This window comes from Polypterus senegalus, chromosome 3 (genome assembly GCF_016835505.1).
Source record: "Polypterus senegalus isolate Bchr_013 chromosome 3, ASM1683550v1, whole genome shotgun sequence".
Classification (NCBI taxonomy): Eukaryota; Metazoa; Chordata; class Cladistia; order Polypteriformes; family Polypteridae; genus Polypterus; species Polypterus senegalus.
Genome location: NC_053156.1, coordinates 13,999,545 through 14,024,069, shown reverse-complemented (window position 1 = coordinate 14,024,069; position 24,525 = coordinate 13,999,545). Strand labels below are relative to the sequence as shown.

The 24,525-nt window shown below is 48.2% G+C and overlaps 1 protein-coding gene across 1 annotated transcript; it reads left to right on the top strand.

The window, feature by feature from the left end:
* Positions 1 to 1,806: 1,806 nt before the first annotated feature.
* Positions 1,807 to 23,468, top strand: zgc:113184 (uncharacterized protein LOC553745 homolog). The gene is made up of 5 exons (XM_039749599.1): positions 1,807 to 1,955; positions 4,861 to 4,909; positions 5,036 to 5,207; positions 13,217 to 13,629; positions 20,336 to 23,468. The coding sequence occupies exons 1-5, from the start codon at positions 1,807 to 1,809 to the stop codon at positions 20,507 to 20,509; spliced, it is 957 nt and encodes a 318-aa protein (XP_039605533.1). The 3' UTR covers positions 20,510 to 23,468.
* The last annotated feature ends 1,057 nt before the right edge of the window (positions 23,469 to 24,525 follow it).

Here is a 24,525-nt window from a genome sequence, read left to right as displayed (position 1 = left end):
TCTCTATTCATTCTAAGTGGGTTTGAAAAGCGGATGTTATGTTAAAGGGGGTCTAAACTGGGGGTCACTGCTGGTCATATGTAAAATGTTTAAAATATTGACGATGCAGGGGTCTTTTAAAGGGTCAAAGGGCTGGATCCGGCCCACGCACCTTGAGCTGAAGTAATCAGCCTGTGAATGAAGTCTGCTCTTGTCTCGTCACCCGGGGGGCCGACGGCCTTCCTTTTTTTCTGCACGCCAAACCCCCCTTGGGGCGTCCTGCCGCGTTAGTCATTTCCTTGTTCTTTACTCGACGTGGCTTGGCTGCTCTTCCTCTTCTCCTTCTCACTTCTAGCCACCACTTTGTTTTTCTGTTCCTGACTTCTTCCTCCATGACCAGAGCTCGTACACACGGATGCCACTTTTATTTTACTTTTTTGAAACTTTTGTGAAGTGCTTGGACAGAGCAGACATATAAAACTGAATCTTCCAGGTGGTCCTGAACACCTCCAGTTTGCAAGTCATCCCAACTGGTCCACAGACGATGCCACAGTCTTTACCTTTCATACCATCCTGTCACACGTGAGTGACAGATGTGGCCATGCCAGGCCTGATTGGAGATGACAGCTCAGCATTGGACCAGCCAGGCTCAGTTTAGGACTCAGTACCACTCTTTGTCACGGAATTACGGACTCCGTAGCCAACTTTGATGAGGTGGCTTATAGAGAAGCGGTGTAGTGGTGCCAGGGCAACAATCTGACCCTGGAAAAATCAAGGAGCTGGGTACGGACTTTAGGAAGAAATGTACCTGCTGACTCAGTGGTGCCAGGGCATCTCACCTTAATGTCAGCAAAAGGAGGAGGGCAAGGGGGTAGGCAGAGACTTCAGGAAGAAATGTACCTACTGATTCAGTGATGCCAGGACAACCAACTCACCTTAATGCCATTAAAAAACAAGGAGCTGGGCACAGACTTCATGTAGACGCCTACCTGCTGACTCAGTTGTGCCAAGACATCTCACCTTAATGTCAGCAAAAGGCAAATAGGTGGGCAGAGACTTCAGGAAGCAGATGGCAGACCACCCTGCTCATTGCCACCCCGTGTAATATAATTTTGGACTTTCTAAGTAACAGACCTCAGCATGTGTAGACTGGCAAAGTGAAGTCACATCATCTGTGGTGACCCTTAACATTGGCACTCCACGGGGTGGTGTGCTGAGCCCTCTGCCAAGACTGTGTGGCCAAGAACTCCATTATGTAGTTTGTTGAGGACACTACCATCACAGGCCTGATCACCAACTTTGATGAGATGGCTTACAGAGGAGAGATGCAATGGTGCCAGGGCAACAATTTGACCTAGAAAAACCAAGGAGCTGGGCACGAACTTCAGGTGGAAACCTACCTGCTGACTCAGTGGTGCCAAGACATCTTACCTTAATGTCAGCTAAAGGAGGAGGGCAAGGGGGTAGGCAGAGACTTCAGGAAGAAGTGTACCTACTGATTCAGTGATGCCAGGACAACCAACTCATATTAATGCCAGCAAAAAACAAGGAGCTGGGCACAGACTTCTGGTGGAAGCCTACCTGCTGACTCAGTGGTGCCAAGATTTCTCACCTTAATGTCAGCAAAAGGCAAGGAGGCGGGCAGAGACTTCAGGAAGCAGATGGCAGATCACCCTGCTCATTGCCACCACCTGTAATAGAATTTTGGACAGCATGTGTAGACTGGCAAAGAAAAGTAACATCATCTGCGTTGACTCTTAACACTGGCACTCCACGGGGTGGTGTGCTGAGCCCTCCGCTGGGGGATGTGTGGCCTGGAACTCCATTATGTGGTTTGTTGAGGACACTACCATCACAGGTCTGATCACCAACTTTGACAAGATGGCTTACAGAGGAGAGATGCAGTGGTGCCAGGACATCAATCTGACCAAAAAAGACCAAGTAGCTGGGCACGGACTTCAGGAAACAGATGACAGGTAACACTGCTCATTGCCACTCTCTGTTAATGCATTTTTGGACTTTCTAAGCAACACACCTCAGCACGTGCAGACTGGCAAAGCAAAGTCCCATCCTCCACGCCGTTCTTGATATCCAGTGTGAGTGCCACAGCTGTTGGATGGGCATCAAGACTAAACAGAATGGTGATTGCTTGCCCGATTGTGATGCCATGGAGAAAAAAAATGGATGGACAGGCTTTCCAGCCGGGTTGGTTGTCAGTAACTTCCCCATAAAGGAAGGAGAGAGGATGTCTGCTTCCTGGGGTCATATAACGATAGGAGGGGTGGCAGCATTCCCTAGGTGGAGCTCCCTTTTGTACACAGGCATGCTGGAAGTTGAGGTGCTTGGGTGCCATCAGGGGGAGCAGCCAGCTACCAACTTTGGTGGGGGGGAGATTTCTGCTTGGCCCAGAAGTGCTTTAAAAAGTGCAATGTTGTGCTGCCAGGTGTAAAAGAAGCCACCTCACTTTCATCAGGGAGTCGGAGTTGGGAGGAAGAGGATGACGCTCAATGTGGAGTAAGAGGAAGGAGACAGGAAGGCATTTGATTTATTTGATTCCACTGGGTGAACTGACCTATAAGCCCGTCGAGGTTTAGTTATGAAGTGAATTGACTTCGGTTCAAACTTGGAGTTGTGCCCTTGGCAGTTCAGGGCTCCCTGGCACTCCCTAGTGTCTACACCAGCCTCATCCAGTCCATCTGGGATAAACATCAAAATTACCCTGGCTGGGTTGTACCTCCATCCATACTGACCTTCCATTATGGCCTCCTTGGTGGGCAAGGAATCCCCTCACCATCCTAGTCGGGGTGCCCATCCATTACCCTCTATGGTGCTTTCAATACATAGAGTCCTGTGAAAAAGTAAGTGCACCCAGTAAACAGCAGAGGGTGCCCACAGATAAAGGTAATCTGCTTGAATGAAGCACAAGGACAAAGTGTCTTTTCAATCATTTTGTCCCTCTCAATGGTCAGTCGATGTAACATCACACATCAGTCCTTCCTTCATTCTCCCCCATCTCCTCCACTCCACCAAGGCGAGTGTTGCCCGTCTCCTGTCCCGACTCCAACCCAAAAGTGCCAGTCCAGTGTTCAGTCTGTTGCTTCTGAGAAGCACTTCCAGGTCAGGTGGGACCACGCAGGTCATGGTGCAGTTGGTATATGATGTCTCCCCCTGGTGGTCACAACGGGATGTCACCCACCTAGTGTACAGTTATGGGCTCTGCATCTGTTGTGCTGTCCTTCCAGCCTCCCAAGACCCGGGTCACTGTGTTCCGTCATGGCAGCCGAGCCCCTCACCCTGGTGTAGTCCACATGTGGTCCACGGCCTGGCATCACAACTCTTTCGCTGACCTTTTCGTCTAGACGATCCTTCTATCCGGGGGTCCATCCTGGCTGGGACGCTGGTTCACCCCTCACAACACGCAATGTTGCGGTGTCCTCTCGGATGCTACCCACGTAGATGCAGCGGTCACGTAGCGTATAAACTTTGTGACGACTTTTATTCCATCTCTGTCACGTTGATGTCTTTTTTATTTATCAATTCATGGCTGTCCAGCGTCCCCAGCACTTTTCCAGTGGAAGTGCGTGCTGATTTCAGATTTGAGCGCCATCTTGTGGTAGCTCCTAGCGAGTCACGACGTGTAATAGACATCATAGGATGACTGGCATCCAAGCCGGGATGGATGGCCCCTTATATCTGGAAGGAAGGGTGTGGGTGGACGGGCATACTGACCATGGAGGGCTACCACTAACATTACGATGGATGGACAGTCGGGATGGGGGGACTGCTTCCCAGGGCCATGTGCTTCCCCAGAACACTGGGTGGTGACATCCCTGTGGCATGCATCCCAGAGCATGCTGGGAACTGGAGTCCCGGAGTACAGCCCTGTGGGTACAGCTGAGGAGGGGTTGGTGCTGCAGAGGTTTACAATACCATCCTCGTGCTTCCAGGCTTAAAAGAAGCACCTTCGCTTTCATCGGGGAGTCAGAGTCGAGAGGAAGAGGATGAAGCTCACGGTGGAGGAAGAGGAAGGAGACCGAAAAGCGTTTGATTTATTTGATTCTGCTGGGTGGGCTGACCTATAAGCCAGTTAAATTAATTGACTTCGGTTTAAACTTGGAGTTGTGCCCGTGGCAGTTGCGTCTGGTGTCCAGGGCTCCCTGGCGCCCCCTAGTGTCCACACCAGCCTCGCCCAGTCCATCCCACTGACTGGGATAAACATCAAAATCACCCCAGCTGGGTTGCACCGCCAACCATGCCCTCCTTCCATTACAGCCTCCTGGGTGGGTCAAGGAATCCCCCCAACCATCCCAGTCAGGGTGCCCATCCATCTTCTATGACCCGGAAGTGCTTCCAAATGGACCGTGTCCTAGCACCTGATCTGAAGCCGCTCCACCCCCACCTCGGGGAGTCAGAGTCGGGGGGCCGACACTCAGCTATCTTGTGGTTATAATTGTGCATTTTCAGTTGTGTGCTTTATTTGAACCCGGAAATGTGTTGGATGGCATTTTGACAGGGGTTTGGAGCTCAGTGGCACCCCCTTGTGCCCACAGACGGCTCTCTCCTAAATCCTGGTGAAGCTTTCACTGTTTCGCTCCATCATGGGACACTTGGAGACGTTTGGGCCGTGAGAGCCACTGTGCCACTCTGAGGCACTGATGTCCAATCACAAGCCAAACCAGACTCGCCGCATCGCATGAAGGATCTTATAGGCCAGCCAGCTCAGATCTACCCTGAGGAGCGTCCGGAATATACAAGCGACATTTCTGTCCCATCACCTTGAAGATGCAAACCCCCCCGGGACCCAGGACCATCAGTTTAGTGGAGTCATGGATCACGTAGAAAGGTTTTGTGCCCTCCCAGTGCCCCTCATGTTCTGCACAGAGATCTGCAGGGGGTGCCACTGCCTTGCAAGATTGCTGCAGATGGGGAAGTACGTGACGCTTGTCGAAAAGGGAAATAAAAGCAGATGTCAGCCAGCGTTGTGGTTAACGGGGCAGTCGGTGTGTCTAAAAAAAACAGCAAAAGATCCCCAACGTTCTTCCTCTTTCTGCTTCAGTGTGCTGAGCTGAGACGGGCGAGCAGCGAGGAGGAAGAAGAAGCAGCAGGGAAGGACGCCATGGAGGAGGCGTTCATGCAGCTCTATGACCAGTACGTCCAGCTCCGGGCACTGTGCCTGCGACAGGCCGAGTTGCTGAGTCGGTTCTCCGCCAGCCGGGATCTGCACAACGGTACCCGCCGTCTTCTTTGTGGGCGTCACACGGTGAGGGTGTCACGGGCTTTACAATGGGTGGGGGGGTAATTTGGGCATGGTTGCCATATCTAAAGTCTCACAGCTCCTTGCTGTTTTTGATTTACACGGGCAGCTGCGCTCCTGCCCTGGTGGTGATGGGGCAAACTGGGAAGTAAAGCTGCTCCACAATGGAGAAATGGGAGTACAGAAACCCACCGGTGACATCAGACGGTAGCAGCTATGGGCCAAACTGGGCAAGCTGAAGGGTTAAAGAGCGCCCGCCTCAACTTGTGGCAACCTTGGTGGGTTGTTGGAGGCTCTCGGTCGTGGGCAGCCCTGACTAGGCGGGCAGTGCCACTTCTGTATCTCCATCTCGTGTCGGTTGTCTGTTGTCATCTCGGCTTACGTTTCTATTTTCACAGCCTCTTTCTTGTCCTCCAAAGGTTACGGTTTGGAAATCTGTGCCCGTTTTTTATGTCTTTCTCTCTCGTTATTTATTATTTTTTATTTTTATGCTTTAGCACCGGGCCAGCCATCCATTTTCTGCCACTTATGCCAGTCCAAGTCACAGTCGACAACAGTCTCAGCAGAGATGTACCTGATGTCCCCTGTCACCTCCTCCAACTCCTCCTGAGGTGTTCCCAGTCCAGCTGAGTGGGGGTCCTGGGGTCTTCCCCGGGCCTGAAACATCTCTCTTTAGGGGGGCATCTAACCAGATGCCCCAGCCACCTTGATGGGCTCCTTGTGATGTGGGCTGTGAGCTCCTCGCCTCTTCTGTATGGCTGAGCCCAGACACCCTGCAAAAGATCCGCCATTTATGTCCGCGCTCCAGTTCTTTGGGCCGCTAGATGTAATAATGATATCATTAGCAATACATTTTATTTATATAGCGCCTTTCCCACACTCCAGGAGCCTGTGGAGGAGCCACGGCTCCACTGTTAGCTCCTCACAAATGTCTCCTCACCCTCACCTTTATGGCTGAGCCCAGACAACCCTACAAAGGAAGCTCATCTCTGCCACTTGTATCCACAGCCGAGTTCTTTTGGTCAACAGTGCTACCCACAGCTCGTGGCCATCGGAGAAGGTAGGATCAGTAAATTGAGAGCTTCACCGTTCAGCTCTACTCTTTCTTCACCACAATATGACCGGCTCAACGTCCACATAGCTGCTGAGGCTGCTCCTCTGATCCACCTGCTGATCTCCAGCTGAAAACCAAGAATTCAGGTTTGGCTGGGTCATACTGACCGGCTCAACGTTCACCTAGCTGCTGATGGTGCTCCACTCCACCTGCTCCCTTCTTCCATCACTTGTGATTAAGACCCCCAATTGAGGTAGCACCTCATCCTCAGTCTGGAGACAGGACTCTGCCCTCTTCTGGTTGAGAGTCATGACCTTCAATGTTTAATGTCTGCACTACTGCTGATGCTCCAGTCCACCTATTGATCTCTTGCTCCATTCTCCCCTCACTTGTGATCAAGACCCCCAAGATACCTAAACTCCTCCACTTGAGATAGCACCTTATCCCCAACCTGGAGACAGGACTCTGACCTCTTCTGGCTGACAATCATGCCCTCAGGTTTGGATGGGTTGTACTGACCAGTTCAATGTCCACATAGCTGCTGATGCTGCTCCACTCCACCTGCTCCCTTCTTCCCTCATTCGTGATTAAGACCCCGAATTGAGGTAGCACCTCATCCTCAGTCTGGAGACAGGACTCCGCCCTCTTCTGGTTGAGAGTCATGACCTTCAATGTTCAATGTCCGCACTACTGCTGATGCTGCTCCACTCCACCTGTTGATCTCTCGCTCCCTTCATCCTTCACTTGTGACCAAGACCCCCTAAGATACCTAAACTCCTCCACTTGAAGTAACACCTCATCCCCAACATGGAGACAGGACTTTGCCCTCTTCTGGCTGAGAGTCATGACCTCGAGTTTGGACGGGTTGTACTGACCGGCTCAACGTCCACATAGCTGCTGATGCTGCTCCACTCCACCTGCTCCCTTCTTCTCTCATTCGTGATTAAGACCCCTGATTGAGGTAGCACCTCATCCTCAGTCTGGAGACAGGACTCCACCCTCTTCTTGCTGAGAGTCATGACCTCGGGTTTGGACTATTTGTATTGACTGGTATAATGTCCACACTACTGCTGATGGTGGTCTTCTCATCCACGTATTGATCTCCCACTGAGAGTCATGACCTCAGGTTTGGACGGGTTGTACTGACCAGTTCAATGTCCACATAGCTGCTGATTCTGCTCCAGTGCACCTGCTGATCTTTCGCTCCCTTCATCCTTCACTTGTGATCAAGACCCCCGAGATACTTAACCTTCTCTGATTGAGGTAGCACCTCATCCCCAGCATGGGGACAGGACTCTGCCCTCTTCTGGCTGAGAACCATTAACTCAGGTTTGGACGGCTTGTACTGACCATTATAATGTCCACACTGTTGCTGATGCTGCTCCTCTGATCCGCGTGTTGATCTCCCGCTGAGGACTACGGCCTCTGACTTGGAGATTCTGACCCTCACACTCGGCTACAGGCCATCCCAGAGTCTGCTCCAGTCAAGTTTGCTGTCGTGTGTCCACAGTAGAGTGAAATTCAAACTTCCAAGGCTCATCAGAAGAGTTGGCTGAAATGCGATTAAAACATTTAAGAAATAAATAAAGAGATCAATACTTCACATGTGACATACGCTGATGAGCCAGAACATCCCGAGCACTCCGACATGAGGAGCTCATAGTCCACGGAGTGGGAAGGTGGACAGATCTGCCCGTCTTTGACGGGGGCCAAAACGTTACGGGCAAGCGACTCGGGCACAGCATTTCCAAAACGTCAAGACATGTTGGGTACTCAGGATCAGGTCTACAGGCAGCAGTTCGAGGGGAGAGAGACCACCACAAACCCACCAACAGCTCATTGATGGCAAGAGGTCAATGAAGGCTGTCCTGCCAGGCGCAAAACCAACAGAAGGGCAGGGAAGGGTAGGAACGAAGCTTGACCAGTGGTTCCAGATTTCTATGTGAATCTATAAACGTCCACCTTACTTTAGCAAAGCCCTTAACCTGAAGGTTGCTGCAGGGGGCGCTGTACAATGACCGACCCTACACTTTGACCCCGACCAATGGTCAGGTGACAAAACAATTTCCCCTCGGGGATGAATAAAGTCTACCAAATCAAAAATCAAATAATAGGATTAGTGTCAGGTTACTACATTTCTGGCACTCCAACAGATGGCGCATCACAAGCATTTCTAGTAATGAAAGCGTTACTACAAATGTTTGTGATGCACCATCTGTTGGAATAACAAATCCAATGCATTTATTACAATTTATGTCTCAGTTACGGTTCCTCCCCTGGCACGGGTTCAAATTCGTGTTTTATGTCGCCTTTTTTCATGTTTGCCTCTTTTGCATGAATTCATGTTACTTATGTTTATTTACTATTGATTGTGCTTTTGCTTCAGTGGTATGTTGAGGGTGGTCCCCCAAGAGGTGGGGTTGGGGGTCACCTGCTGATCACCACCAGGAGCTGCCCTCTGCCTATAAATTAGGAGGATCTCGCACAGTTCTTAGTGGTCCATTGTAGTTGTGTTTAGGAGTGGGTGAGATTACTTCTGTTTACTGTTCTTCTGTTGGATTTGGATTTCTGTTGGAGTTTTGACATCCGTATTTGGACTTTCTTGGACTTGAATTGTCTTTGTTACAGGAAATTTACCTTTGTCCTCCATGGAGCTTTTTGATGATTGCTATTCTTTTTTTTTAATAAAGACTCCATGTTTGCCCTATTAAAAGCCAGGGTTTGAGGGTGATATCCCCCTCTAGTGGGCATTTTTGGAAATGCATGACAATTACTACTTGCATTACTACATGCATTTCAATAGATGGTGCCCTGCTAACACTGAGGACACTGAGGTCTCTGTTGACTACTTAGATTTCCACACACTTTAGACGAGTGGCACAGCAAGTGTGTGTGTGTGTGTGTGTGTGTGTGTATATAAATATACTGCTCAAAAAAATGAAAGGACCACTTTTAATGAGAGTGTAGCATCACGTCAGTGACACTGGTGGGCTATTGATCTGCTCAGTTAAGTAGCAGGGGGGCCTGTTCATCAGTTTCAGCTGCTTTGGTGTACTAGAGGGGCCACAATGAGAAGACCCCCCCAAAACGGGAATGAATGCTTTAACAGGTGGAGGGAGGCCACTGACATTTTTCCCTCCTCACCTGTTTTGTCACTCGTTTTGTATTTGTCTATGGTCAGTGTCACTACTGGTAGCACAAGGCCATACCTGGACCCTACAGAGCTGGCACAGCTCTGGCACAGCTGCCAGAAGGTTTGCTGTGTCTCCCAGTACAGTTTCAAGGGCATGGAGGAGATTCCAGGAGACAGACAGGCAGTTACTCCAGGAGAGCTGGACAGGGCCCCTCGTAGAAGGTCTTTAACCCATCAGCAGGACCAACTGGTATCTGCTCCTTTGGGCGAGGAGGAATAGGATGAGCACTGGCAGAGCCTAGAAAATGACCTCCAGCAGGCAGGCCGGCCACTGGTGTGATTGTCTCTGAGCAAACAATCAGAAGCAGACTAAACTCTTTCAGGGCTAAATAGTTTTTCATTTTCTCCCAGGTCTGAATATGTTTCCCCAAAAACTTAGTTTTCTAAAAAGCATACAAAGGAAACAGTAAATGCATTTAACATTAAACATCAGATCGGCTGTAACACGGCTTACATACTTACTACAGAGCTGCTTGTCTAACCATTTATATTCTGAAAGGCACTTTCTGGAAAGGAAACGGCTGCCTGCCTTTCATTTTTGATTTCCAGATCCCTTGCATCAAAATCAGAGTTTGTTAAGTAACACCTGAAGCATTCTTCTTCTTCTTCTTCTTCTTCTGTTAGGTGCTGCCACAGTGGGTCACCATCTTCCATATCTCCCTGTCCTTGTCATCTTGTTCCATATCTCCCTGTCCTTGTCATCTTGCTCTGTCACACCCATCTCCTGCATGTCCTCTCTCACCACATCCATAAACCTTCTCTCAGGCCTTCCTCTTCTCCTCTTCCCTGTCAGCTCTATCCTTAGCACCCTTCTCTCAATATACCCCTCATCTCTCCTCTGCTCAGGTCCAAACCAACACAATCTCGCCTCTCTGACTTTGTCTCCCACTCGTCCCACCTGAGCTGACCCTCTAATGTCCTCATTTCTAATCCTGTCCATCCTCGTCACACCCTATGCCAATCTCAACATCTTTAACTCTGCCACCTCCAGCTCTGTCTCCTGTGCCACCGTCTCCAGCCCATATAACACAGCTGGTCTCACTGCCGTCCTGTAGACCTTCCCTTTCACTCTTGCTGATACCCATCTGTCACCAATCACTCCTGACACTCTTCTCCACCCACTCCACCCTGTCTGCACTCTCTTCTTCACTTCTCTCCCACACTCCCCATTACTGTTGATCCCAGGTATTTAAACTCCTCCACCTTCATCAACTCTACTCCTCATCCTCACCATTCCACTGACCGCCCTCTCATTCACACACATGTATTCTGTCTTGGTGGTCCTACTGACCTTCATTCCTCTCCTCTCATATCTCCACCTCTCCAGGGTCTCCTCATCCTGCTCCCTACTCTCACTACAGATCACAATGTCATCAGCAAACATCACAGTCCACGGGGACTCCTGTCTAATCTCGTCTGTCAGCCTGTCCATCACCATTACCAATAAGAAAGGGCTCAGAGCCGATCCCTGATGTAATCCCACCTCCGTCACTCCTACCGCAGACCTCACCACGGTCACACGTCCCTCGTACATATCCTGTACAACTCTTACGTACTTCTCTGCCACTCCCGACTTCCTCATACAATACCACAGCTACTCTCAGTCACCCTGTCATTTGCTTTCTCCAGGTCCACAAAGACGCAATGCAACTCCTTCTGTTCTTCTCTAAACTTCTCCATCAACACCCTCAGAGCAAACATCACATCTTGACATTAAACCATCCTGCTGCTCACTAATCTTCACCTCACTTCATATCTCAGTTTCCACTGCTGTTTCCCATAACTTCATGCTGTGGCTCATCAATTTTATCCCCCTGTAGTTACTGCAGTCCTGCACATCCCCCTTATTCTTAAATATCGGCCCACCAGTACACTTCTTCTCCACTCCTCATCATCCTCTCACTTTCCAAGATTCCATTCAACAATCTGGTTAAAAACTCCACTGCCATCTCTCCTAAACACCTCCATGCTTCCTCAGGTATGTCATCTGGACCAACGGCCTTTCCGTTCTTCATCCCCTTCATCACTGTCTTTACTTCCTCCTTGCTAATCCATTGCACTTCCTGATTCAATTGCTTTGCTTTTTTGCCCGATGTCAGTGCCATTCTAGACATTGTTTACCTTACACACACACACACACACACACACACACTCACACACACACACACACACACAGGGATTCAATGTCAAGTCAATGAGCCTAACAGTCCTCCTAGCAAAGAGGGTCTACTGTAACGTGATGGAGAGTTTTGTCGACATCTACAGCTGATTATTACCCTCTACCCCTGGTTGTTAACTAAAGTCAACATCCAAACTTGAACCCTGCTGTTGACAAAAGTCGACATTGGCCCTAAAAGAGTTAAGGAGGGTGGGTTGACGGCCTGCCGTCCTCTAGTGGGCACCGTGGAGCTTGATTGGCATTTGCAATACTTGAATTAGCACCCAGGGCTTTTTACAGATGAGAGCAGGTTCACCCTGAGAAGAAGTTGTGGAGAAGCCGTGGAGAACGTTATGCTGCCTGTGACATTGTTCAGCATGACCGGTTTGGTGGTGGGTCAATGATGGTATATCTGGGGAGCGACGCACAGACCTCTACAGGCCTGACAATGGCGGGCTCCTTGACTGCCATTAGGTATCGGGATGAAATCTTTGGACCCACTGTCAGACCCTAAGCTGGTGCACCACAATGCCCGGCCTCATGTGGCGAGAGGATGAAGGAACTGATCCCATTGACTGGCCCCCCCACCCCCTTACTCGCCTGACCTCAATCCAATAGAACACCTCTGGGTGGGACGTTATGTTTGGGTCCATCCGACACCTCAGCCTGTCCAGGAGCTCAGTGATGCCCTGGTCCAGATCTGAGAGGAAATCCCCCAGGACACCATCTGTTGTCTCATTAGGACGTCGTCAGGCCTTGGCATCCAAACTACTAAGTACGATTTGGAGTTCCTGCAATGGCATTTTGGCCAAATGGACTCGTCTGCATGCCTGCCTGCCTGCCTGCCTGCCCCATCATTTTTCCCCCCTTTGATGTTCGGGGTGTCCCTCTGTAGGTTCATCATTTTCATTTCCATCCTTTCGTTCCTCACACATCACCATATCAGTCCATAGCAGTAGAGAGAGCCAGCATTGAGATCGGATGGGTTTTCAAAGCGGTCCTTTCATTTTTTTGAGCACTATATATATATATATATTTATATAATATATTGTAATGGATGGCATTCCCTGACAGGTTGGACTCCCTTCCTTCAACTTGCTGGATGACTTGGGTAGCAAATGGACAGGACGTCGGTTTGATGTCCCTTATGTGTGCCCCCCAGTGTCTGCCCAAGTTGAAAACAGGGCGTTCCCTGCTTTAGTTAGGGGGGTGTCAGGAGATGCCAGTGCAGCAGTGGGTACACTGGCAACTCAGTGGGGTTGGACTGATGAACAAAAACCGGCCAGGATACCACCGTGGTGGAAGGACATGGTGTGGGGGGAGACAATCTGGCAATGGCTACATGCTCCCCCTACACACTAGGTGGCGGCCTCCCTGGGTGCCACTCCATGTGCTGACACTGGAAAGGCATGCTGGGAACTGTAGTCCCATAGAGCAGCATTGCTAGGGCTGTGTTGGGGGTCGCCTTGGGGGTGCTGCAGATTGTGTCCCTGTTTTTAAACCCAACTAAAGCCACCAGTCTGCCCCTTAGTCCGCTTCACCCTCTCATTTTCTTTCTCCCATTTCTGCCATCTCCAGGGTTGCTCACTAAGGGTGCTGACGTCAAGACCCTGACTTCTCTGCCCGTCCAGTGCTCAGATGTGGGCCACAGTTGCTCCAAGCGGGCTTTTCCGCAACCTGGAGCCCCACCTTCCCGAAGTCCCGCTCCTGGATTTGGTGGCGCTGCCCCTCCCTATGCCCAACACTCCCCAGCAGTGGCAGAGTGCAGTACCCTGACCAATGGTGTGAAGGCGCTGGAGTTACACCCACCAGAAAGAAAGGGACACCCCACCTTTGCAGGACCCTGCTGCATGTGTGAGAGAAGCAGGACACAAGAGCCACTCCACTGCCCTGGAGGTGGTGGCACATGGCAGAGCGCTCCAGAAAAACCAAGCGAGGACCACCTGATCCAAATGGAGGCAGAGAAGACTCAGCATGGGGCTCCAAACCAGGTGAGTACACTGGGGTAGACCCCACCACTGGGGAGAACTCTGGGATTTCACAAGTTGTGAAATTATTTCTTCGCACTCATGGAATAAATTAATGACAGCTTCGACTTTATGTAGAAAACAGAGGTCTTTGTAAGTTTGTGCAGTGTCCCTTGGCAGCACCCAGTAGGGTGGCGATACCAAACTCCAAAGTCCATAGTGCCCTGCAGGAGTTTGGGGCACCATTATCCTGTAGGGACGTTGCCATCTATCATCTTAGGGGAAGCAGGGTCTCAAGTTAGTTGCCTTCCACCATCCTTCCACTCTTGGGGTGTCCCGGTTGGGTTGAACTGTCGGTCGTCCCTCACAATATATAAAACGATAAGACGTCCGAAAGTCCGGCATCCGTGCCCTTGCCAGGTGTAATGTCACCTGGAATCCACAAGAGGGCAGGAATGCCCAATAAACAAAGGCAAGTGGCTATAAGACAGTAAATCGTGTTTGTGTATCTGGGCATCACACCATCCATAACTGGGCTGCAATGTCCGATGAAGAAAGGCCATAAGTGGCACAAAGAAACAGAGGATGCCATTGAAACAGATGGACTTACCATTGAACCCTTAAACCCGTTTCAATAAATGGGCCTTTCACTTTGCTAGTAATGAGAATATTATGAAAACACTTTGTTGTTCTGCATAGATTGATTGATTGATTGATTGATTGATTGATTGATTGCATCTTGTGCTCCCTGCTGTGGAGCGCAGATCAGGTAGTGACAATAGTAAGAGGGACAGCCACCGCCAGACTCTGTGAGTGTTAGTTAGTCGTAGTGATTGGAGCTCAGGAGACACAGACAGAGATAAAGGTCACTGTGGATTGTAGATGCGGAGGGAGGCACGGTGGCACAGTAATCAGCACCGATGCTTCACATCTCAGGTGACATTTTAGGCAACGGTCATCGGTCTAGCAGAGCTGGCAGACACTTCCCTAGCCTCCAGGCATTGCACCATAAAATTCCACTCCAAACAAATTCAGTCTCTCACATTGCAACAATCATAAAGATGTAACGATGGTCTGGGGTAATTGTGCCGAGTACAAGACTATGACTGTGTAATTACAGTACACCATTACAAAATTCACAGGAGGGTTCTGTTCCTAGAGCACCCACGAATTGAGGAAAAAATGCAAATTTTGGATGTGGCTAAAAAATGCCTATTTTTATTGTTTAATCCCTAAATATGCCCCCAAAACACTTTAATTTAATTTCAAACTCAGCTTAATACCTTACCAAAAATAAAGAGTGTAAAGATAAACCTGTATAATGTACAGGTGCCGGTCATAAAATTAGAATATCATGACAAAGTTGATTTATTTCAGTAATTCCATTCAAAAAGTGAAACTTGTATATTAGATTCATTCATTACACACAGACTGATGTATTTCAAATGTTTATTTCTTTTAATTTTGATGATTATAACTGACAACTAATGAAAGTCCCAAATTCAGTATCTCAGAAAATTAGAATATTGTGAAAAGGTTCAATATTGAAGACACCTGGTGCCACACTCACTCTAATCAGCTCATTAACTCAAATGCCTTTAAATGGTCTCTCAGTCGAGTTCTGTAGGCTACACAATCATGGGGAAGACTGCTGACTTGACAGTTGTCCAAAAGACGACCATTGACACCTCACAAGGAGGGCAAGACACAGAAGGTCATTGCTAAAGAGGCTGGCTGTTCACAGAGCTCTGTGTCCAAGCACATTAATAGAGAGGCGAAGGGAAGGACAAGATGTGGTAGAAAAAAAGTGTACAAGCAATAGGGATAACCGCTTGTACCCTGGAGAGGATTGTGAAACAAAACTGTGGGGGAGATTCACAAAGAGTGGACTGCAGCTGGAGTCAGTGCTTCAAGAACCACCACACACAGACGTATGCAAGACATGGGCTTCAGCTGTCGCATTCCTCGTGTCAAGCCCCTCTTGAACAAGAGACAGCATCAGAAGTGTCTCGACTGGACTGCTGCTGTGTGGTCCAAAGTTATGTTCTCTGATGAAAGTAAATTTTGCATTTCCTTTGGAAATCAAGGTCCCAGAGTCTGGAGGAAGAGAGGAGAGGCACAGAATCCACGTTGCTTGAGGTCCAGTGTAAAGTTTCCACAGTCAGTGATGGTTTGGGGTGCCATGTCATCTGCTGGTGTTGGTCCATTGTGTTTTCTGAGGTCCAAGGTCAACGCAGCCGTCTACCAGGAAGTTTTAGAGCACTTCATGCTTCCTGCTGCTGACGAACTTTATGGAGATGCAGATTTCATTTTCCAACAGGACCTGGCACCTGCACACAGTGCCAAAGCTACCAGTACCTGGTTTAAGGACCATGGCATCCCTGTTCTTGATTGGCTAGCAAACTCGCCTGACCTTAACCCCATAGAATTTTCTGTGAAGAGGAAGATGCAATACGCCAGACCCAACAATTCAGAAGAGCTGAAGGCCACTATCAGAGCAACATGGGCTCTCCTAACACCTGAGCAGTGCCACAGACTGATCGACTCCATGCCACGCCGCATTGCTGCAGTAATCCAGGCCAAAGGAGCCCCAACTAAATATTGAGTGCTGTACATGCTCATACTTTTCATGTTCATACCTTTCAGTTGGCCAACATTTCTAAAAATCCTTTTTTTTGCATTGGTCTTAATTGATATTCTAATTTTATGAGATACTGAATTTGGGACTTTCATTAGTTGTCAGTTATAATCATCAAAATTAAAACAAATAAACATTTGAAATACATCAGTCTGTGTGTAATGAATGAATCTAATATACAAGTTTCACTTTTTGAATGGAATTACTGAAATACATCAACTTTGTCATGATATTCTAATTTTATGACCGGCGCCTGTACTGCTACTGTATGTCTCCCGCAGTGCTGGAATGTAAAATACTGTGCTGATGTTACCGCCATACGTACTGTAATTCACGCAAGCGCGTTTTCATTGCCAGAAGCCTTAGAAGGTGCAGGACGTTTCAGTGGCATCTTGTGGCTTTAACCCTTAAACTGCCACATACTTGGGGTTAATGCATCCCTGGACGCCAAATACTTTTTTGCTGCACTTTAAGTAAACATCACAATTCACAAAGAAAAAGTGAAATTTTAACAGAAGACACTTTTTTTTCATGCAAAGAGCATCACTATTACTGCAACACTGTTGATTTATTTTTTTTTTTACACACTGCAAATGAACTGTAAAAACTATTTAAAAAACGACTGGAACAATATGTACAAAGTGCAACTGACACTACTGACGGAAATCACTGAGCCAACTGCACTTAAACTGGCTGCACACGGAGGTAAACGCTGACGCTGGCAGGCTAGTCTTAGTGCAGCTTGGGTCACAGAATTGCACGCAAACACTTCAAACAAACATGTCTCTATCCGAAGTTAAAGGTGCTCAGCATGCAGTTTGTTATCGATTAAACAATAGACAAACATCATAGTAGCAGAGAATGTCTGGAGGAGGAGAGAGAAACAAAGCAATCAGCCAAAAAGGACAGGTACTGTTCAGGCTTTTAAGCAAGCTGTAGCAGTAGTGGGCGCTACCGCGCCCTTGAACCCTCAGGTACCACGCCAAACACCAGGTAAAAGTCCAATAATTATTATTTTTATTATAACAGTTACGTGCACCAAGCACCTTCCACTCCACACTACTCATACAATAATTAATTAATGAATTCACAATCCTCCTCTCCCAGACACTTAGCCGTCCGTCCTCCCAGCTCAGCTCACTCGTCTGGGGTTTCCCATCGTCTTTTATAGTCCGTGACCCGGACCTTGTCCACGTGACTCCTTAGCACTTCCGGGTCGGATGAAAACTCTCCTTCTTTATCCCGGAAGTACGTCATTTCCTCTGTCGCGGTAATTAAGACGCACTTCCGGGTTATTGGTCACATGTAAGTCCCTGAGCCTCCCTGCAGTGTCCTCTGGTGGGACCCACGGTATCCAGCAGGGTCGGGAATAAAAACTCCACGCTACTGGGAGGGCCCCATCTAGCAGCCTGGGGGTATTGACCGGGATGAACAGCCGGCCATCTCCCACAAAGCGTAGCGAAGACGGTGATTTATTTATTGTTATGGTGGAGATTCCAGCCTTGACCCGACCCGCGCACGCACACACACAAACAGGGACAAAAGCAAAGCAACTCGGTAATCAAGCAGCAAATAAAGAATGTAAGGAAAACGAATGAAATAAAATGATACCACCCCTGTTCCCCCTACGGCGATTACGCATTTGATACAACAAAGCACAAACCAAACACACACAGTAAATCATGAAAGAGTTCATGAAAAACGGCAGCTGATGAAATGTAATGATGAAAATAGAGAGTCCAGAGATCCGCACGTTGAATGGGAATGTACCGGTAGTTCCTGAAATGGTGAGGATAGGTGGACGGGCCTCAGGAGCGCGCCTTTATTCGCAGGATGGCCATGAATCCACTTACAGTCCTCATGTACACAGGCAGACAATCCAGACGCACGAAACGTTCCAAGGACAACACGAATAAGTGCGGGTAAAGCAGGCGGAGAGACAGGAACTTGAAACACAAATTACAAAGCCGCGCTGGCACCCTTTGACCCCAACAGCCTCAGCACCCTCAGCAGAAGACCAATCAGAGCCACTGCAGGGACTGCTGGGAGTTGCAGTTTCCAATTCTATTGGCTACTTTCACCATCCCAAGTCGCGTTTTTTCTCAGCATTACCACGAAAAAAGCCATAAAACACTGCAGAGGATGTTTGCGGTTTCCGCTAACAATTATTGGTTAGGTTCTAAGGAAAAATCCACAAATGACTGAGGCCGCGAATTCTGAACCGTGACTTCACGGGGTTCTACCGTATATACAAATATTGAAAATGAAAAGTAATTAAGTGTTAGAAACGAGTTGAAAAAGAAGTGACGTGTTCAGGGAAGAGGCTCCAATAAAGGTTATGGTGATGTGTGACTTGGTTCATATATAAATATCTGTCAAGTCTCTAAAGACCCCAGCTATGTAATAGTGTTTGTTCAAAGGGTTCTTGCTCTTTTGATGCGGACCACTGCTTTATAACACCACCTCACGTTCATCTTCTGGTCCTACCTGTTCTCCCTTCTACCACCAATTGCCTCAACTTGTGCTCCTCAGATCTCATCTTTCTTCTCATCATCTCCTCCACCGTACTCTCTTCTATACCTATCCTTACAATGGGCTACAAAATGTAAATGTGGCGCAATGTTTATTTTATATAGATGCAGGTGACAGAAATCGTGATGTATCCACATGTTAAAAAAGATTAAAAAAAAAAAAAGATCACCAAACACTGTTCTCCATACGTTTCGGGACAGCCGTCAAGTTTCTACTTTTTAGATCCGTCTGTCTAGTATTTGTTTTGTCCATATTGCCCCTTTTGCCTCATATATTTCTCCACCTGGACTGCTCTCCTCTTACCTTAACTTCTATCCACCAGAGGTTATTCTGTTTGGGTTCCATCTCTACAAAGCTCATTTTAGCCTCTCGCAAAATGGTGGTGCCCATAACAAAACATACAGGACTCATTTTTTAATCAAAGTTTAAAAAGTTCTTTTGTTCAAAATTAAAACAGATATTTGGACTCTTCATAGTCAAAAACACATGATAGACTTGTTCAGATTAGAAGAAACTCTCATAACAGTGATGATGAATTTGGGGCTGGGGATGGCAGGAGAAGACCACCTGCCTGAATGCATAGTGCCTGCCTCAAAGTTTGATGGAGGAGGAGTAATGGCCAGGGGCTGTTTGTAGTGGCTTGGGAGAGACCCCCTTAATTGTACTGAAGGGCAGCCTTAGAGCGTCAGCATAGAAGGAGGTCCTAGGACTTTCTGGTGTCATGAGACACTTTTTCGCATGTAGGGTCCTTTGTGACCCATGAGAGTTGAAATCGAGCATGGTCCTCCTTGGTGAACTGAGCATGCTTGTTATAAGCTGGTGGGGGCTTTTCACCTCTTTGGTGAACTGAGTACTGGGGTCCCAGTTTGGTGAATTGAGCAGACTTTAAACTTTTGTCTAACTCCTAATGAACGTTTGGCAGCGCAAATCAGTGGATCATCTAGCACCAAAATAGAAAAGAGGCAAATTGCTGTGTGTTTGGTGCGGAGCAGGCTGGTGAGGGGTCCATAATTTTGCCCCTTTTTTAATTCCTTTTACATTGCTGGGGCTACCAGTTATATATCAATCAGTTTTATATAGCGCCTTTCATATCTATCTACCTACATATGTATTATATAGTGCCTTTCACATCCATCTATCTATATAGTGCCTTTCATATTTATCTATCTATATATCTATATAGTGCCTTTCACATCCATCTATCTATCTATTATATAGTGCCTTTCACATCCAACTATCTTTTATATAGTGCCTTTCCTATCTATCTATCTATTATATAGTGCCTTTCATCTATCTGTTATATAGTGCCTTTCACACCTATCAGTAATACAGCACCTTTCATATCTTTCTATCACTACTTGTATTATATAATGCCTTTCACATCCATCTATCTATCTATCTATCTATCTATTATATAGTGCCTTTCAGATCTATCTATATAGTGCCTTTCACACCCATCTATCTCTCTATTATATAGCACTTTTCATATCTGTCCATCTATCTATCTTGTCTTGATCTTCAGATATATTCATGTCTCCCTTTTTGGTCCTCTTCCCCCAGACTCACTGGACCCCCGGATACCACCTGGACAGTGACCTCTTGAGCCGTGGAGGCCTCCTGCTGTCAGACATCACCTTGAACTCTCAAGTCTGCGAGTTCTGCCAGGCTGTGTTCCCAAGTGACACGACAACACGCGGAGAGTACCTGCGTCACATCACGGCCCACATCACTTAGGGGCTGCGGTGGGCTTGTGCTGGCATCAGGGAGGCAGGTGGGTGGGTGTCTTCCAGGTCAGCATTAGCTTGTTTATAAGTGTTTTAGAAAGGGTGGGGGTGGGGCAAAAACATTAATTCTGGAAGACCAACCCATTGTGGGCGGGGCCTACTAAACACAGAGACTCTGTCACGCGCCGGATCACAACAGTTGGTCCTCAGCAAATAACTGACCAAAGACTTGAGAAGCTCCAGCCCTGCTTGGTGGCCTATGGTCCGTGTAAACTCCATGTCAGGGTCACTTGTGAGATGGTGAAAGATCCAAACACAGAGGACCTCACAGACATTGCTCTTCCATTTGTCCTGAATAGGGAGAACATGAACCAAGTTTTGGCACCACATTTTAGGTCAAGTGGCGCATCTTCTAAAGATTTTATTCTCAAGAGGAACAGGAATGTGGAATAAGTTACCAGGTAGCCTGGCCAAAAGTATGTGGACCCTCATTGTGGTTGATGGATTTGGCTATTTGAGCCTCACTTAATGGCCCCTGAGATTGAGCAGACAGCCCAGCAATCTCCATAGACAAGCCCTGGCAGCAGAACAGGGGCACTGAAGAGCTCCGTGACTTTCAACGTGCCACCTTCACAAGAAGTCTATGGTCCAACAAGGCCAACAGTCTGTCAAACGTCTGCCCTGGTCTTACTGGGAAGTGGTGGGCTACACAAACTCACAGAACGGGACCTCCAAGAGTTCCAAATCTTCCAATAACTCGCCCGTCCTCGGGTTACGACTCTCGTTCCACGGTACAAGAACTGATCATCGGGAGCTTCATCAAGTGGGCTTGCATGGCCAAGAAGATGTAAACAAAACTCCACCATATGCAATGCCAACTTTCTGCTGCAGGGTTGGAAAACACACCGCCATTGTACCCTGGTGCAGTGGAGACACAGCGAGGACGGTGACAAAGTGTATTGAGAGAGATGGACCAGAAGAGGAGACGTCGTGAAAAATACACACGGAGATCAAAGCCACAGGTCACTTTGGCCAAACTGAAAAACGAAACCCGCACACCTGATGGAAAGGGGGGTCTTCTTTAGGAAGTTACCCAAAAACTCAGATACGAAATGGTGGCTAGAGCTGAGCATCCTGTTATCACGTTAGTGACGTCAGACACCCCAAAACCAACTCTGAAAACCTTACACGGCCACCGGGGTTCACAAAATGGTGGTGCCCATAACAAAACTAAAACCGAGTCTTCATAGCAAAACCCTGTGACAGACACGTCCATATCAGAAGAAACCCTAAATGACGGCTGGGCAGCAGTGAGGGTGACTAATGCAACACCATCATGGACAAATTCAGATTTGGGGATGCCAGGAGAAGATTACCAACCTGAGCGCACAGTGCCAACTGTAAGGATTAATGGAGGAGGAGGCTGTTTGTGAGGGCTTGAGAGACCCCCTTAGTTCTACTGAAGTGCAACCTCAGAGCTACAGCAGACCAGGACATTCTAGAGCCACCGTTCTCAACCATTCTGGTGCCGTGACCCACGTTTTCTCCATGTAAGCGTCCTCGAAACCCACCAAGAGAGATGCCCCTCGAGTTCTAGGGAGGTTCCTCTCAGTGAATTGAGTGTGATCATTCGAGCAGAGGTTGGGGGGGTTTGTGGTCTTCTTTAGTGAACTGAGCGCGTGTGTGAGAGCACCAGAAGGGGGGCTTTAAACCCCCTGAGAGAACTGAGCACTACTGACAGAACATGAGGTGGGGTTTATTTGAGTACTATTGTTAGAGCGTTCCCCATGGTGAGTCGAGTGTGATCATTGGAGCTTTGGGGGAGGAGGGGGGGTTTGTGGTCCACCAGCATGAGAGCACCAGATGGGGGGCTTTTAACCTCCTTTTGTGAACTGAGCATGACTGTCACATTGTGAGGGGAGGGGGGTTTATTCTAGCACTATTGTTAAAACAAGGGGGGGGGTCCCCATGGTGAAGTGAGTGTGATTGTTAAAGTCATTTGTGGTCCACTTTAGTGAACTGAGCACGTGCGTGAGAGCACCAGATGGGGGGCTTTAAACCCCCTGAGTGAACTGAGAATGGCCGTTAGATTGGGGGAGGGGGGCAGGGTTAATTCTAGTACTATTGTTAGAGTGGGGGGGTCCCATTAATGAATTGAGTGTGATCATTGGAGCAGGTGTGGGGGTCTGTGGTCTACTTTACTGAACTGAGCGCGTGCATGAGAGCACCAGGTGGGGGGCTGAGTGAACTGAGTGTGATTGTCAGATTGGGGGGGGGTAGGGTTAATTCTAGTATTGTTAGAGCTCCCCATGGTGAAGTGAATGTGATTGTTAAAGTCATTTGTGGTTCACTTTAGTGAACTGAGCACGTGCGTGAGAGCACTAGATGGGGGGCTGTACACCCCCTGAGTGAACTGAGCATGGCCATTAGATTGTGAGGGGAGGGGGTTTTATTCAATCACCATTGTTCAAGGGGGGGCGGTGTTCCCATTAGTGAATTGAGTGTGATCATTGGAGCAGGTGTGGGGGGTCTGTGGTCTACTTTACTGAAGTGAGTGTGAGTGTGAGAGCACCAGGTGAGGGGGCTTTTAACCCCCTGAGTGAACTGAGCGTGACTGTCAGATTGGTTTTATTCTAGCACAATTGTTAAAGCTGGGGGGGGGGTCCCATGGTGAGTCGAGTGCGACTGTTAAAGTCATTTGTGGTCCACCTTGGTGAACTGAGCGCGGGTATGAGAGCAGATGACCCCCACTGTCAGCTGAGTGTGATTGTTAGAGCACTGGATGGGGGTCTTTTTACCCCCTAAGACACGGGTGTCGAACTCCAGGCCTGCAGGTTTTCATTCTACCCCTTTTGCTAATCAGTGACCACTGATTATTAACTCCTTTACCCTTTCATTTTAACAACCCTGTTTTTAAGGATTCAGTCCCTTGAATTGATTCATTCCTTCATTAAATGGCAGCCAATCAGAAATGAGACGTGAAACGAGCCAACAGATGACCAGCTAAACTGGGGCTTCAAACTCCAGCCAATTTCACTCCAACTAATCTCTTAATAAGAAGCTGTTAATTAAACCCGTCATTTAATTCCACAGCTTGTTGCCGCTCTCATTCTGCCACAGCACACATTTCTAAAGCTGTTGTTTTTCTGCTTTTTTCTAAGAACGCCGTCATAATGCTTTGGTGACCTCGGAAATCAGCCCTACTGAGACCTTCACCTTTCTTAATTTTTAAATATTTTGTGATGGGCACAGGTGAGCTGGTCATATGGCGGCCTGTTTTGTGTCTCACTGCTGCAAATTAAGGAAAAAGAAATAATGATTTATTTTTATATTAACTAACTGAGTCAAGCTAATTAAAAGAAGTAATCGGCACTAATTAAAAAGTTGGTAAGAATGAAAACGTTCAGCCACTGCGGCCCTCCGGGACTGGAGTTCGACACCCCTGGCCTAAGTGAACTGAGCACAATCATCAGTGAGGGAGGACAGATCACTAGAGTAAGGCGCGGGGGTCCCAGTCACGTGTGATCCTTTGAACTGGAGTTTTTTATGGTCCACCTTGGTGAACTGGGCACATTCTTTATAACAAGGGGAGGGGTCCGCCATGATGAACTGATCACAGATGTCTGAGGGCATCTCACGACCATAAAAAGTCTCGAACCCACTGGTTGAGAAGGGCTGTTCTGGGCGATTGTGTACATCAAAAACACACTTGAGTGGCCTGCGCAGACCGTGGAGCTCAAACCACAACTGACCACTTCACAATGAACTGGAAGAGCAGCCGCCAGCTCAAAGACAGCGGCCCACCTCGCCGCCGCGCTTATGGCGGAATGGAAGAGAATCACCGTGGTGGGCCTCTGAGATCGAGTGGGAACGAAGAGTGGGAGTAACAGCAAGCCGCTCCTCTCAAAAACGACACGTCAAGTCACTCATCCCGTGTAGAGAAACACTCGGGGACCCGCTTAAAAAACACCAAGGACATCTGCGGAGACAAACGCTGAACGACAGCAAACGACGTCAAAAATGAAG